This window comes from Cottoperca gobio, chromosome 14 (assembly GCF_900634415.1).
Source record: "Cottoperca gobio chromosome 14, fCotGob3.1, whole genome shotgun sequence".
Taxonomy (NCBI): Eukaryota; Metazoa; Chordata; class Actinopteri; order Perciformes; family Bovichtidae; genus Cottoperca; species Cottoperca gobio.
Window position 1 is genome coordinate 6001016 of NC_041368.1, and position 15162 is coordinate 6016177.

At 42.6% G+C, this 15162-nt stretch overlaps 1 protein-coding gene across 1 annotated transcript in view; it reads left to right on the forward strand.

The window, feature by feature from the left end:
- Nucleotides 1–15162, forward strand: part of srrm3 (serine/arginine repetitive matrix 3) — an 81335-nt gene that overhangs the window by 43961 nt on the left and 22212 nt on the right. The window contains exon 3 of the mRNA XM_029448380.1: nt 2371–2472. Coding sequence (XP_029304240.1) covers nt 2371–2472 — 102 coding nt within the window. The remainder of the gene's footprint in view (nt 1–2370; nt 2473–15162) is intronic.

A 15162-nucleotide genomic window follows, 5' to 3' on the forward strand; every position in this document is an offset into this window, starting at 1 on the left:
GCTCCCCATCGCACTTCTGCTAATCTCATTCTCCGCACCGCCATTGCACTGATGGCACCAAATTCAGAATACAGTGGTATCGGCTGCTATATTTAATCTGAGAACAGCAAACGCTCCTCAGACTAATGCCATTTCCACGCTGAAATGAGCCCTTGGATAATTTACAATCCAATTTACAGAATTGGTCCTGCCATGAGCCCATGCTTCGAGAGGGGAGAGAATATGTTGCAGCGCTGAGTGATGGACAGTTCCCCTGCACCTTTGATTCTTTTAATTAAGTAGAGCTCACATGTTAGATGCTATCACCTATTAAACAGGAACATGAACCAGAAGCATGTGTCGCCACATACTTTATGTACTTTTGGTCAGGGGCTGATTTTAATAGTGTGAGTCAGGTCCCTTAGTTCTAACTAATAATAAATCCTAATGTGCGTGCGTGTGTCTGGTGCCACCCCACAGCGCCCCACACAGGCTGTTTTCCGAGCTGTCTGTCTGTCTCGCTCGGCAGACCATTAAGTTTGAAAAATTTAATGACAGAAATGAGCCTATAGCCGATAGCGGGGTTTAGTCTGACAGTATGTATGTATGTAAGTATGTTGCATTATCTATTAGCACTTCATGTTTGCAGTGTACCCATGGATGTACGCACAACTGCCACTGAATTACTTCAGGCTGATGAAAACTTAAAAATGTGATCCTTCTCAGACAGACTGATTTTTTCTATGATTTCCAAGCATTGGATGGAGGTAATTGGGGCAATTGGGCGCTAATGGTTTTCAAGTAACTCAATTGGGTGTATTAGCTGTGAGTCACAATAACCGCTGCTGCTCCAACTGCTGACGGTGTTGATAAGTGGGCCAAATCAGCGGGCCAAACTACAATAACTAGCATGCGCCTGTCTCTTTTACCTCCTACAGTACACACATCCTTCTCTAGAAAAGAGCAAACAAGCATATTCCCCAAAATGTGTGTGTGTTTCAGCACTAAGGGACGGACAGCTCCTCAGTACTTTGCTTATTGCAAGTGGAGCTCACATTTCAGATCGTATCATTTACTAAAGACGCAAATATCACACGTCAGTATGTTGAACCTCAAAGAGATGATGAGTTCTAAGGCTTTATTCCTTTTTGTATTCCACATGTTTCATTCTTAATTGTAGATCATTAGTGAATCTCTATTTCAACATACTGCTATATCCCAGACACTCCTTACACATGCTTCTTGCTGTACTTAATACGATCCCTACAGTTTATTATTAATGGCTGAGGCTTCCAGTCAGTCTGACTCTGTGATGTCTGACTGCTGGCTACACTTTCACGGCTTTATTAATTCTATCTCTTTCCCCTTCCCTCCTCAGTCCTTTTCTCTCCCTGCATGTCCCTCTGCCTCTGGAGCTCATTACATCATATTACCACAGCCAGAGCAGAATGTGTAGATAGTGTGGAGATGGTATGAATACACCAGGAGATCAGCTCAGTGTACAGTGCATTAAAGAGACCATGTGCTGTCAAGTTCACAGATATGCATAACTCCCCCATCTGTAGAATGGCACGGGACAGCAGCTACTTCATTGTCTCTGTCGTGCTTGTTCAGACAGGCAGCATGAATGATTACTGTGCGCCCTCACAGAGCAGGGAGGATGGAGCCCAGAGCTGTATGCATGAAATAGTTTAGGAGAGTTTGATTTATTAATTATCTACTGCACCAAATAATATCACAATGAAATTAAAGTGTAACAGATCATTTCGATGCTCTTCATTTGCACAAACTGACAGCCACAATATATCTGAAATTAAAAAAGCCAGATATTCTCAATTAGAGAATATGAATACAGATCTGCAATGTTGCACATACTTTTGATTGCTTTCATGTCCTGCTGCAGCAGTCTGCAGTATTATGTCTGTCAGCTTGCTCAAAGCTCCTCACGATGCCCCACAGTTGCTCTCAACTCAGCGCTTTGCTTACAGAATAAAACATGACATGCAGCCTGGGCCTGAACATGGAACCCGCCGGGGTCAAGAGAGGTTGTCAGTGAGTCATCAGAATATACATCAGATGGCTGAGTGTCAGTTCTGGTTAGGAAACAATCAGAGGACAGTCTTCGCCATGTGTTGGACTCTGTGTGATAGCTGGGATGACATGGCTCCTACATGGGCATCTGGCAGTTATGACAGATGACAGTTAGCTTCGGCAGTTTCCCTGCTGCATTCAATGCTCTTATTACGAGCTGCTGCTTCAGTTTGCTGTATGTTCATCATTCACTCTCATCCTTGTCAGCCCATTACTCTGCCGAGTATTTAAAACTGCAGATTACTGATGAATCTGTATGTGTGTCTCCACTAACTGCTGTGTCTTTATATCCATCCTCAGGTACACAGAAGAAGAGATTCGACAGAAAGTGAGCACATTCAGACAAATGCTGATGGACAAGGAGGGCGTTATCACCAGAGAGGGCTCACACACACAACCAGTGTAAGTTACTGTATATAGGTTTAATTTCTGTGTTGTGTTCAAAGCTACTTTCTGTTTCTGTATCTTCTGTTTTCTCATCTGTATTTCGCAGTGGTGGATGAAGTATTTAGATCTTTCACTTAAGTATAATAAGTATAAACATCAAATAATAATATATACAAACTAAAAGAGTGCACTCAGTAGAGTTCAGATCTCCAGCAGGTGTGTCTCCCTCCCAAACAAAGAAGTTGAATCTCACTCAATTGTCCCTCCAGGCTCCCTTACAGTCGAGATAGCAGAAGATAACAAAAACAGGGTTTTATTCATCTCGTATCATGCCTACCTTTTGTGGATCATAACATATCGGGTATGTAATTAGAGTAAGTCTAAACTGAGTCTCAAGAAAAGCTGCAACGTTTTATTATCTGAGTGGAAATCAATAGTAGAAATAGAACAGGAGGTCACAAGATAATAAGCCAGAAAAACAGTGGGGCATACTAATTGAAGGTTGTGTATGCAATGGGTGGAGGAGGCCCGGAAGAAAATAAGGTTTGTTTGAAGTGTCAATGAAAGTGCCGAGCTTCATGAGGATCATGAAGTAAAAATAACTTGCAACATCAGTCAAGCTTTATGCCGCACTGCACAATTAATCTAAGGAAACGTACTTAAGGATAAACCACGCAAAATGTCTGAATATTAAAACTATCTACACGTTCGTGTTTGTAGCTTATAGCCTATTTGTTCACATCAGCATCATGAGAAGTCATGCTGATTTGGCTACTAGCAGTTCCTGTTCACACAGTATACACAACAAGCACCTGGATCACTGTGATGCAGAAGAAAAAGACTGAATCTGGAGGGCAGAACATTAAATATACTGTCAAGAGTGAATTCTGCTGGTTGTAACAAGGTGTGTATGATGTCAGTGTGTTTAGATTTGTAGTTCTGAATTAATCAGCTGACAAGGGGGGGGGGGGGGGGGTGCATATTCCTCTTATATAGTGGGCATTGTTATTCACCTTACCTCCTTGTGTTCATTTTATATATTTTTCTTCAGTTAATTCGTTAGACTTTTGTATCCTTGATGATGAATTAATTATAGTAAATGAATCTAATAAAACCAGACAGGTTATGAGGAATAGCCTGACGGTCTAATATTGTCTTCAGGCGGGCGGCGGTTTCATTTGGATCCTTGGCTTTTCACTTGTAATGCCTCTTTCTAGAATACACAGGGAGTGGTTAAACCCCGATGCTTTAAAAATAATCAGTAGCATTTTAAAGTCTCCCCTAAACTCTGCTGGAAGCCATTGAGGCGAAGATTTCCATGATAATTGTCAATTTATTTAGCACTAAGCCTCGCTCTAGCTTTGAGCACAGGGTGGCGGGTCTCATGTGAGGCGAGCATAGATGTAATTTAAGTAACATAGATAAATGGAGTGTATAGTCTCTGTCCAGAACACAGACATGCACTCATAAAGATCCATGACAAAACAGCAACAGCAGGATGTAGGCGTGGTGGCCCTCCTCAGTCAGTCCTTCATACTGTATGTGTCAATGATTGAGAGAGGCAGTGTGGTGGCAGGGACGCGACCCTCTGTCTGTGAACTAATGACGATAGTAATGACGCTGATGCTTCCTGTCTCACAGACTAGACTAATGATTCTCCCTCCTCTGCACCTCAGCCAGTGTCTCACATTTACCCAGACCAGGCTGGAATGAGGAGGGAGTTATAGAGGACGGTTATGCACAGTGTAATGGAGTTAATTAAATTATTTGTGGCACGGAGAAAGTCAACCATTAAGATACAGAGAGTAGTTTGTTTTGATTTTTGCATTAGATCACTCTCAAAGGCACTTCTGAGTCAGGTCAATTTGGGAATTCAGAGCTTGCCTCAAATTCTGCAACTCCAGAAAGGCCTTGATGTGGAAAATTGAAGATTGTAATTTGCATGGTTTTTTATCCCCCCACTCAACACTCAACCCTCCCCCAGGCCCCCCCCCCCCCCCCCCCACACACACACACACATACACACCTACCTACCTTTCTGAAGTAATCTACGTCCCTCTGCCCACCATTGTTGTGATGTTACATGTGAAGTGACTACTTCTGAAGCAGTATGTAAAACATGCCTTAATCAGCCTGTGGGTTGACCGCAGGGCATAATTGTGCTATAGGCCCCCTGATACTCACTGCCTCCAGCAATAAGAAGATTAACAATCCCCTGCATTAATAGGTAATATGAAAGGGGACCCCACAAGGGGTGGTGAACATCCAACAGTATGATCTTATATTAATGGTGAAGTTGTGTCACTACCCTCTATGTCTCTGAAACTAAGGTCCATGACATTTGCCATGAAGGTTTGAACATTCATGGTCCTTAGAGGATGAAATCCACTGCGCCACCTGGAGATCGACATTTTGTTTTTTGGTAAAATATCTTGACAGTTTGATTAATTGCTATGAAATTGTGTACAGACATTCATGGTTTACAGAGTATTAAACCTGATGACTATGGTGATACCCTGATTTTCCCACCAGCACCACCATGAGGTTAATCTCTTTAAACGGATTCTGCATATGAATGCATAATCTTTACCCTGTGACCAGCACCAGTTAATCTTTTTTTTTGGATACATTTTATTTATTTATTCATACACATTTAGAAAAATGCAATGTACAATCACAACCGATACAACACAAATTATAAAAAATACAGAAATAACAAACAATAAGAACAATCAGACAAGAGGACAAAACTAAGGAAGAAAAATAAATAAACCTTCCCACCCCCCATCCCAGGACCTCTCATGACCAATGACTGCAAACAAATATGTCAGTTAAGATGGTTAGATCCGCTCCTTCAATTTTTCAGCTGTCGACACCCATAAACCAATATTGGACTCCTTAACTCCAATCACACGTGCAGTGGACAGCTCCATGTACACTACTTCAAGAAATGTTAGTAACCAGCAGGTCACTGAGAGCTTGGCAGCCGTAAGGCCAGCATAGAGAGGTCTTTTCTGGTACCCAGTAGCCGGCAGCTGAGATAAGTCATTCAAAAGAAAAACAGTCACAGATACCGGTGCAGTCAAAGCAACTTAGAGGAGACCCACATTCCAAAAGCGGGCAACGGGCGGGCATTCCCAGAACATATGGAGAAATGTACCAGGAGCCCCCATGGAGCACAGGGTGCACCGAGCATCTGCCAGAAGACCCATCATATGCAGCCGTCTGGGTGTCAGGTAAGTTCTATGCGCATAGTTTAGGTGGATTTGTTGGTGGTCGGGATTGCAAGACGCCTGAAGAATGTTAACCCAGACTGAATCCCAATTACAATCAGGTCTCAATTCTGGGACATCCTTCCTCCAAAGTCTATCTAAGGGAAGGTCACCATAAGAGGACTCAAGCAGGTAAGTATAAAAAATAGAGACAAAGCCCCTGGAAGTTCTTCTATCAGTGATGAGTTTGTGGAATGGATTCCATGCTAAATGTTGATCCCATGGAACCCCATAAGCCCTAACTCTCCTGTTGTCCTGAAGTCATTCTGATCCCAAAATAACACACACAAATGCACACACACACACACACACACACACACACACGTGCGCACACACACGCACACACACTCTCTCACACATGCCCCTTTGATGTCTGGGGTCAAGCAAAAAACATAAATGAAAAACAAACGGGCCTTTTCTCACAGAGTTTGGTGCAGTTCACATTTTAGTCTGAGGGAGACTGTCACAGTCTGCTCCAGTACTTCTTACCTCAGCCCGGTACTTTTCCACACCCCGCCTCCTTCTCACCTCACCAGCCAGCCACTCCCACCTCATCACCTCACCTGGGGCTCAGGCTGCTGCCAATTAATCAAGCCCTTATTTAAGCCTCTCCCAGTCACTCACTCACTCATTGTTCCCTACTCATGTCAGACTTTCCAGCGATTACCCCCGGACTGATTTCCTGTTACCGACCCTGCCTGTCTCCAAACTACCCGCCTCGTCAAATCCCCGGAATACCCACCAGCCTTCTGTCTCCGACTTCGAGCTCGGTTTCCTCATCTCTGAACCTGGGTTACTTATGTCAGACCCTCTGCTGTGTGAAGTTATCATTTTGCATTAGGTCTCTGCATGTGTCCTGTACCTGCCTGTTCTGGTAAATAAACCTGTGTATCTACAATTCCTGGTTTCCTTACACTCCCCGTGACAGAGACGAGCAGCACAATGAGGAGGAAGAAGCGCTTTACTTTACAAGAGGCTCATGAGCAAATTTAGAATTTTTAAGAATGACCAGGAGGACAATGCTGAATATAATGAGGAAAAGGACCCAGCGGAGATGGTAGAATATTTCCAGTCAAAGGATGAAACATTGATCTGGTCGTCCATCCCTCCCCAGTGACGGACGACACATGTTGACAGCAGAGGGATCAGAGAGAGGCACGTTCACTGCTTTTATTCTGAAGTTAGTTTTGAAAAGTTAAATGTTTTGGAAATGAATGTTGACATGTTTTATATTAGTTGGAGTAAAGTTGAAGTGATAATTAACACGTTATGCTTTATAAACAGTCAAACCAGACGGGGTCAAAAATGACCCCGTCTGGTTTGACTGTTTATAGGGGACCAAAGGTGTGATTATGTGTTGCCATTCAAAAAATGTAAATGATTCAAAAACAGCATCTATACTAAACTTTGACATATACCAGTCTGTGATAAGACAAATGGTCACAATAATATATAGTCAACAAATTCATTGTTTCATTATTTTTTAACTCCAAAAAATTGTCTACTTTCATGTAAATAAGGTCTATTGGCCCTAAATTCCAAAACAAAGGAAGAAATGTGTGTTTATGGGTTGGACTGAAGTAAGACTAAAGGTATTACACTGAATTGATTGACAATTTATACTATATGCTTTAAATAACAGTCAAACCAGATGGGGTCAATTTGACCCCAGAGGACCAAATCGGGCAATCGGGAGGACATTACAAGGTTAAGAGCTGCCCTAAGCTGTAGATAAAAGAAGAGGTGCCTGGAAGGCCATAACAGCCTTGAAGATCCTGAAAAGAATGGAGACCACTGTCACTGTAAATATCTCCCAAGGTCTGAAGACCCATTCTCCCCCATTGGGAAAAATGAATAGGCCTTCGCCCTATGAGTAATTGGTTGTTATTAAATATTGGTGAATTGAGATGCCAGGTGCATTGAATAGAGCATCATTTCTGTGCGTTTTGCCATGTCTGAATAACATGAGTAATCAGAGGGCCGAACCTAAGCTGACATTGTTTGATAGATATGTTTGTGTAAATTATGTCCTGAAATCTCCATGGGGAGACTAACTCCTCTTCTAAAGCACGCCATGAAACCACAGCTTTGGGGTCAAACCAATTAAGCAAAGGTCTTAATGAAAAGGTCCAGAAATACAATTTAAAATGTGGTACTGCCAGTCCCCCATCAAGTCTCCTCCGTTGAGTAGTGGACATTTTAAGTCTAGGCCGCTTGTTGTTCAAAATAAATTTGGAATTGTCGACTGTAGTTTCTGCCAATGACCAATGGGGGCGATAGAGGAAGCATTGAGCTGATAAAATGAACTCTAGGCAGTATATTCATTTTAATTATTGATGCTCTGGCTTGTAGTGAGTTGGGCTGGCTCGACCACCTATTGAGGTCCTGGAGAACCTTGTTGTGCGTGTCCATATAATTATTCTTTATAGTCTTGTTAAGGTTGGGGAATATTTCAACACCAAGATATTTGGGAGATTTTCTCTATTACGCTAAGCAGACGGGTTGTAGAGTGGTTCTGCATAAAAATCAGTACATCATCCGCGTAAAGGGCAATGTGATGATGCGAGCCTCTGACACATAAAACAAAAGAGAGGCCATTACACCCCCAACCGGCCCTCCCACAAGAAAAACCAAACAGTCCGCAACCAGAATGAGAACCAAGGGCTATACAGAATTGAGCCCAACAACATCCCACGTTAACATTAACCCGACAAATGTGCTAATGGGAAGCTATAAAATCTAATTAGAAGGTCTCACAAATTTAACATGGATAGCAAAGGCTGCTAAAGATGTGTAATAACATCTAATAATAGTGCGTATATCAAAATAATGAAATTAAATGTATACAGGACTGTCTCAGAAAATTTGAATATTGTGATAAAGTTCTTTATTTTCTGTAATGCAATTAAAAAAACAAAAATGTCATGCATTCTGGATTCATTACAAATCAACTGAAATATTGCAAGCCTTTTATTATTTTAATATTGCTGATTATGGCTTACAGCTTAAGAAAACTCAAATATCCTATCTCTAAATATTAGAATATCATGAAAAAGTATACTAGTAGGGTGTTCAACGAATCACTTGAATCGTCTAACTCGAAACACCTGCAAGGGTTTCCTGAGCCTTGAAAAACACTCAGCTTGGTTCAGTAAACTAAATCACAAGTATGGGGAAGACTGCTGATCTGACTGCTGTCCAGAGGACCATCATTGACACCCTCCATCAGGAGGGTAAGACACAAAAAGAAATTTCTCAAAGAGCAAGCTGTGCACAGAGTGCAGTTTCAAAGCACATCCACAAAAAGTCTGTTGGAAGGGGGAAATGTGGCAGGAAACGCTGCACAACCAAGAGAGATGACCGCAGCCTTAACAGCATTGTGAAGAAGAGTCGCTTCCAGAATTTGGGGGAGCTTCAAAGACAGTGGACTGAAGCTGGAGTCCAGGTATCAAAAGCCACTGTTCACAGACGTGTCCGGGAAATGGGCTACAATAGCCGTATTCCCATGGTCAAGCCACTTCTGAACTCAAGACAACGGAAGAAGCGTCTGACTTGGGCTATGGAAAAGAAGCACTGGACAGTTGCAGAGTGGTCCAAAGTCCTCTTTTCAGACGAAAGCAAGTTTTGTATTTCATTTGGAAGTCAAGGCGCCAGAGTCTGGAGAAAGGCTGGAGAGGAGCAAAATCCAAGTTGCTTGAAATCCAGTGTGAAGTTCCCACAGTCAGCGATGGTTTGGGGAGCCATGTCAGCTGCTGGTGTTGGTCCACTGTGTTTCATCAAGCCCAGAGTAAATGCAGCTGTGTACCAAGAGATTTTAGAGCACTACATGCTTCCGTCTGCTGAAAAGCTCTATGGAGATGAGGAATTCATTTTCCAGCATGATCTGGCACCTGCCCACAGTGCCAAAACCACCAGTAACTGGTGTACTGACCATGGCATTACTGTCCTCGATTGGCCTGCCAATTCCCCTGACCTGAACCCCATAGAGAATATGTGGGGTATTGTGAAGAAGAAGCTGAAAGACACCAGACCCAACAATGCTAAAGGCCGCTATTGAAGCATCCTGGGCATCCATAACACCTCATCAATGCCACAGGCTGATTGCTTCCATGCCACGCCGCATTGATGCAGTAATCCGTGCAAAAGGATTCCCAACCAAGTACTGAGTGCATTAATGGACATTTTCAAATGTTTGATTTTGTTTTGCTGTTATAAATCTTTTTTTTTACTTGGTCTGAGGAACTATTCTAATTTTTTGAGATAGGATTTTTGAGTTTTCTTAAGCTGTAAGCCATAATCAGCAATATTAAAATAATAAAAGGCTTGCAATATTTCAGTTGATTTGTAATGAATCCAGAATGCATGACATTTTTGTTTTTTTAATTGCATTACAGAAAATAAAGAACTTTATCACAATATTCTAATTTTCTGAGACAGTCCTGTACATCCTCAAATATCCATACATGCTCATAAAAAACAATGTAAATGTACGGCCAGGGATTTTTGAATAATTAATGATTCATGTAGAAACTCACCTAGCAGACCAACGGTAACTTAACTTCAAGATATCAAAAATAAGAGATTACGATCAAGTATACTTATGCAGTATCTGTCCGTTAACCGGGGATAACGTTACCGATAGAGCTAATAGAGATAACTGCATTTAACAGAAGATCGTGGAAAAAAGGATCCCCTGTAGACAGGTGAAGCCGGTCTATTAACGTCAACATAGCCAGCCACACATAGTCAACACAGTATTGCTACAGACGCAGAACAGCCTGCTTCGTTGGTACAGGTTCATTATAAAATAAGTGAAACCGGGCGTGCTAACGACGCTGATACAGCAAGCCGCATATAGCTTCCATGGATAGTCACAAAACAGTAGTCAATTTACAGCCAAAGGGCTGTTACTCATTGTCAACATGAGGGTCGCTATGATCCGGTGAAATGGTCATCGGTGCAGCTTGCTCAGCTTGTCCTCCACCGGAGCGAGCGTCAACGAGGCGACCAGGAGAAGGGCGCCGCTCCAAAAACCACTCCGCATCCGTGGGTGAAGAGATGAGTGGAGTAACCCATTTTAACCTTGAGAGTGGCAGGATAAATCAGGAAAGCATCAGTGCCCTTTTCACGTGCCAAAACCATAGCCCTTGAGAACGCTCTGCGGCGTTTAGCTGTATAATCACTGAAGTCAGCAGCGAAACGGAGAGCTCTGTTGCCTACTGAAGGGGGGTGTTTCCTCGTTTACATTTGTGCTTATGATATACCCGAACACTGTAAGACCTTACTTTTCGTCACCAGGAGAAGCGATCTTCTTTTGGCCGAGGTAAAATCCATATCGCTGACTGGTAAATAAGGCACTTTCTTTACATGTGATGGCAGCCATTTGCTCTTTTCTTCTGTGTATGTTTTTGTTTTGCTTATTCTTGAGACTACTTCACTTGCGAAAAGCAAAGAACCAATGTGAGAACATGCTTCGCTTACTCCAGCCATACAATCACAGTGTGCGAGGATAACATCGCCGCTCTTCTCACTCACAAACCACGGCTTGAGCGGTGTATCTCGAGCTCTTTGAGAGTGATTTAAACGGGCATGGACGAGCACCCTGTCATCTTTCAGTGGTTTGGTAAGAAGACCACCAACCCAGCCAGAAACAAAGACATTATAAGCATCTAAGCTCTTGTATGCCTTCATTTGTGCGTTGGTTGCCCACGACGTTTGTAGCACAAGGTAGTTCACAATATCCGGATATTCAATCGGCGGTAATGAATCTAAATCCTCAATATAATCTGACGGCTTTAGCGTGTACGAGTCACGGCCGCAAATTTGGACTTTTTCTCTGAATCTTGCCTTTGCAGAGGACTCCAGAGAGTCAGAATACTTTGAAGAAGTCGGAGTTGTTGTTGTTCGCTTTAGACGCCATTGTTGATTTGTTTTTCATCCAAAATGGTGTCGCACGCATACGTCACACAGTTTTGTCACGTGTTTGCACACTACCTATAGCATCAATCTTGTTAGCTACACGATCGAGGCTAGCATCTAGCTCCTCACGTAGCAAGGTCCTCACCACCAAGGTTTCCTCTTACCTCCGGCATTCTTATAACTTTTGAAGAGATGATTCGGCGTGAAATGACTTAAATGTGTAATAATAGTGGGATGTTGTCGGGAAGCTCAAGACTCACGCAGCCATTTCGTTCACGCGGTCAACCGGAAGTCCAGGACTAGTTAATCTTATCATTATGTACAAACTGAGGCTACCTGACTTCAAGATAAAGTGATAAATACAGATGATATACATACTGCTAGATATGTAGATTTGCTTAATGAAAGGAGGCTCCATCACAACCTCAAATATACTGCTGCCTTCAGTGTGTTTGACTTTACTCGGCTGGGAGGTTTGATTCAGATGCCATCTTTTCCACTGGGACAATTGCTATTGACAGGCTAGGCCCCTCAGCTGTAGCTTAATACTCTTTCATACTAGATGTAAGCAGCCAGTAGTAAGCATGGATGAGCTAGCTCATAACTCTGTTTACCGATGTCCCACATTGATTTCCTGCAGAATGGATGTGAACGCGGGCGAGAGAAGGAATGCAGTATGTAAAGCCTCTCAGGCTTACACACAGACACTGTATGAATCGAGCAGGATCAATGGGGAAGCTGACTCCAGGCTTCAATAGATATTCAATATCTGGTTAAATGTCTGAGACCGACCTTTCTTCATTAGCACAGAGAAATTGATTGAATAAAAATGGATCTACTGATCAACCGTTGTGCAGATATCCAATCTGGCTGCACCCAGAACATCAAGGTTTTCTTTCCCATGATCACAGAACTGATCAGCCCAGTTTAAACCTCCAGCCCAGTTCAATGCTTCATCATAATATGACAACCATAAAGCTACTAGCTACTAGATTTGTCCCCACCCTCATACTGTAGAGTAATCAATCTGACCTCCACCTACCTCCTCCCAGAATAACAAACTATAACTCTCTGCAGCAATAGAAATATATATGGGCCTCCGGTGGCAGAGTGTCTGTCTGAGTGGGGATATGAATGGGCGGCACTACTACTGTGCTGCAGCCCTGAGGAGGAGGGCATTGGCCGTAGTCCATCACTGCCACGTCCCAGGGACAGTGGCTGAATTGGGGAGCCTCTTTCCTCACCAGGGCACCGTTAAGCACAGGGACACTCACTCATCTGCCTAACAGGGACACTGTTGATCACCACGAGGCTGGGCAGATGTCTCCAGCATATTGGAGCATGGCACCACTTAAGAGATTAGAGACAGGCTGGGGAATTAGTTGATTTATCTCTAATGACTAAGCATGGCCACTAGATAGTTCCAATTGTTGTTAATTGCTCTTTTTGGCATTGTGCTTTATACCCGGCCCGACAGGGACACGAGTGTTGGGAGTTTATGTAAGTGTGTCAATACCATTTCTGACAATTTACATATTTTAATCACTGTAGAAAATAATACATTATCATGAAAGTTGTCAGATCATGCTTTCAAATTAAAAGTGATATGATAAGAAAACATGTGTATGTTGTTTAAATTGCTGTATTATCATAACACTGACCCTACTTGAAATTAGTTTTTATTGCTGGAAACCACATTCTCTGTGATGGATCAATGTGCAGCTTCACTACAAAGAGCACTGTGCTCTACTGCGATATCTAATATTTAACATTGGTTTGATGTTTAATTCTGGCCTCTTTTTTAAGAGGAACATTGACTGTAAAAATGTATAAAAAGTAGGGCGCCCTGGTAGCTCACCTGGTAAAGCCCCCATGTACTAAGGCTGAGTCCTTAGCGCAGCGGCCCAGATTCAAGTCCCCTCCCCCCTCTCTCCCTCTTTCCTGTCTATCTTCAGCTGTACTATTGAATAAAGGCAAAAAGCCAAATAAATGTGCACATGAGTTTGCCCTGAGTAGTGCAGTTCTCCCTTTAGGCTGTGCATGTTTTCAATTTTCAAAAGTTTGGTGTTCTCTCTTTATCTGAAATGCCATCTATTATGTGTTGACTCACAGCCAGTTTCTAACGTAATAGAGTTCCAACATTGTTCAAAGATTTCTACAAATTCCCACTCTCATATGAACTGTGTCACATCCACACTGCCTACGGTTGTTTACTTCTCTCCCCAATTGATTCTGTTTTCTGAGACAGTTGTTTTTGGTGCTCAAGTTCAATTTAACAGTATTTTTGTAATGCACATTCATCAGAGTGAGTGTTGCAGTGTGCGCGCTCCAACACATTTCTCTGTGCATGGAAAGCGCTGTCATTGTGAAGTGAGGTTATCTCGCTGGTGATTGGCATCCCTACTGTGCCCAGTGGTGCTGAGCCAATTAAGGACTGTGTTGCCTCATCTCCTCCTAACTAACCATTAGGCCTGTGCCCTGTTCAAATCCTCTACACACTCTCCTTCCGGATTCTTCTTTGTCTTTTCTGCACCAGCCCTTCTCTCTTCATCTGAAGTAACATTTGCTCTGCTTATTGTGCTCCATGTGTGTTGATTTCCCTACTAGAGATGCCCTACTACCCACCTTTGCTTTGTCAACATCTTTCCGGGTATTGCTTCACTCGCTTTATCTCATTGCTCCTCCCTTTCTCTTACTAATTGAGGCTGCACAGCTAGACATCAAGGTTATGTCTCGTCATCACTCTAATCCAAATAACCTCTACATATACTTCCATATGCTACATCTCTGTGTAAGAAGTAGCATACAGCCCAGAGCATGACCTGCTGTTATTGTAACAATGCTGGGACGTGACAAGGTCAGACAGAAAGGACTGCATGACGGGAAGATTAATCAGTGTGGTGTGTTCTTTATCCATTCCTTTAGCCCACATGGAGCCTGCAAGGTCAGATCTGCTGGATCAGAGGAGGCCACATAGGAGAGAAGGGGGTAGAGGGGCAGGGAGGATTAGGGAGGAGGCTTCTGCCATATGTCTGTATATACAATACAGTGTGTGTGAGGAACAAGTGGGAAGATATAAATCCCACAAGCTGAGCTGTAAGAGCGAGAGAGATGATGATATTCTCACTGCTGGGGTGAGAGAAGATTGCAAATGTCAGCATAAAACTGCAGTCACAAAAAAGTTTAGTGTTTGAGCATCACATTTTCAAAAACAAGAAGTCAAGTTCTTCTTGTTTTAGTTTTTTTGCGTTAAGCGCCAGATGGGTTGGTACATTCATTAGCAGCGTAGCTCTAGGGATGGCAAGGTCAATCTACCACCTTGATCCAGACTGAAATATCTCAGCTACTGTTTAATGGATACCCATGAATTTGTCTTCATTCATTCATGATCCCCAGAGGATGAATCCCCCTGACTTTGGAGATCCCCTGACTTTTTTTGTGTATATACTGTGTATATATATATATATATATTCATATAGTGTATCTGCCAGATTGATTTATTGGTAAATACTTA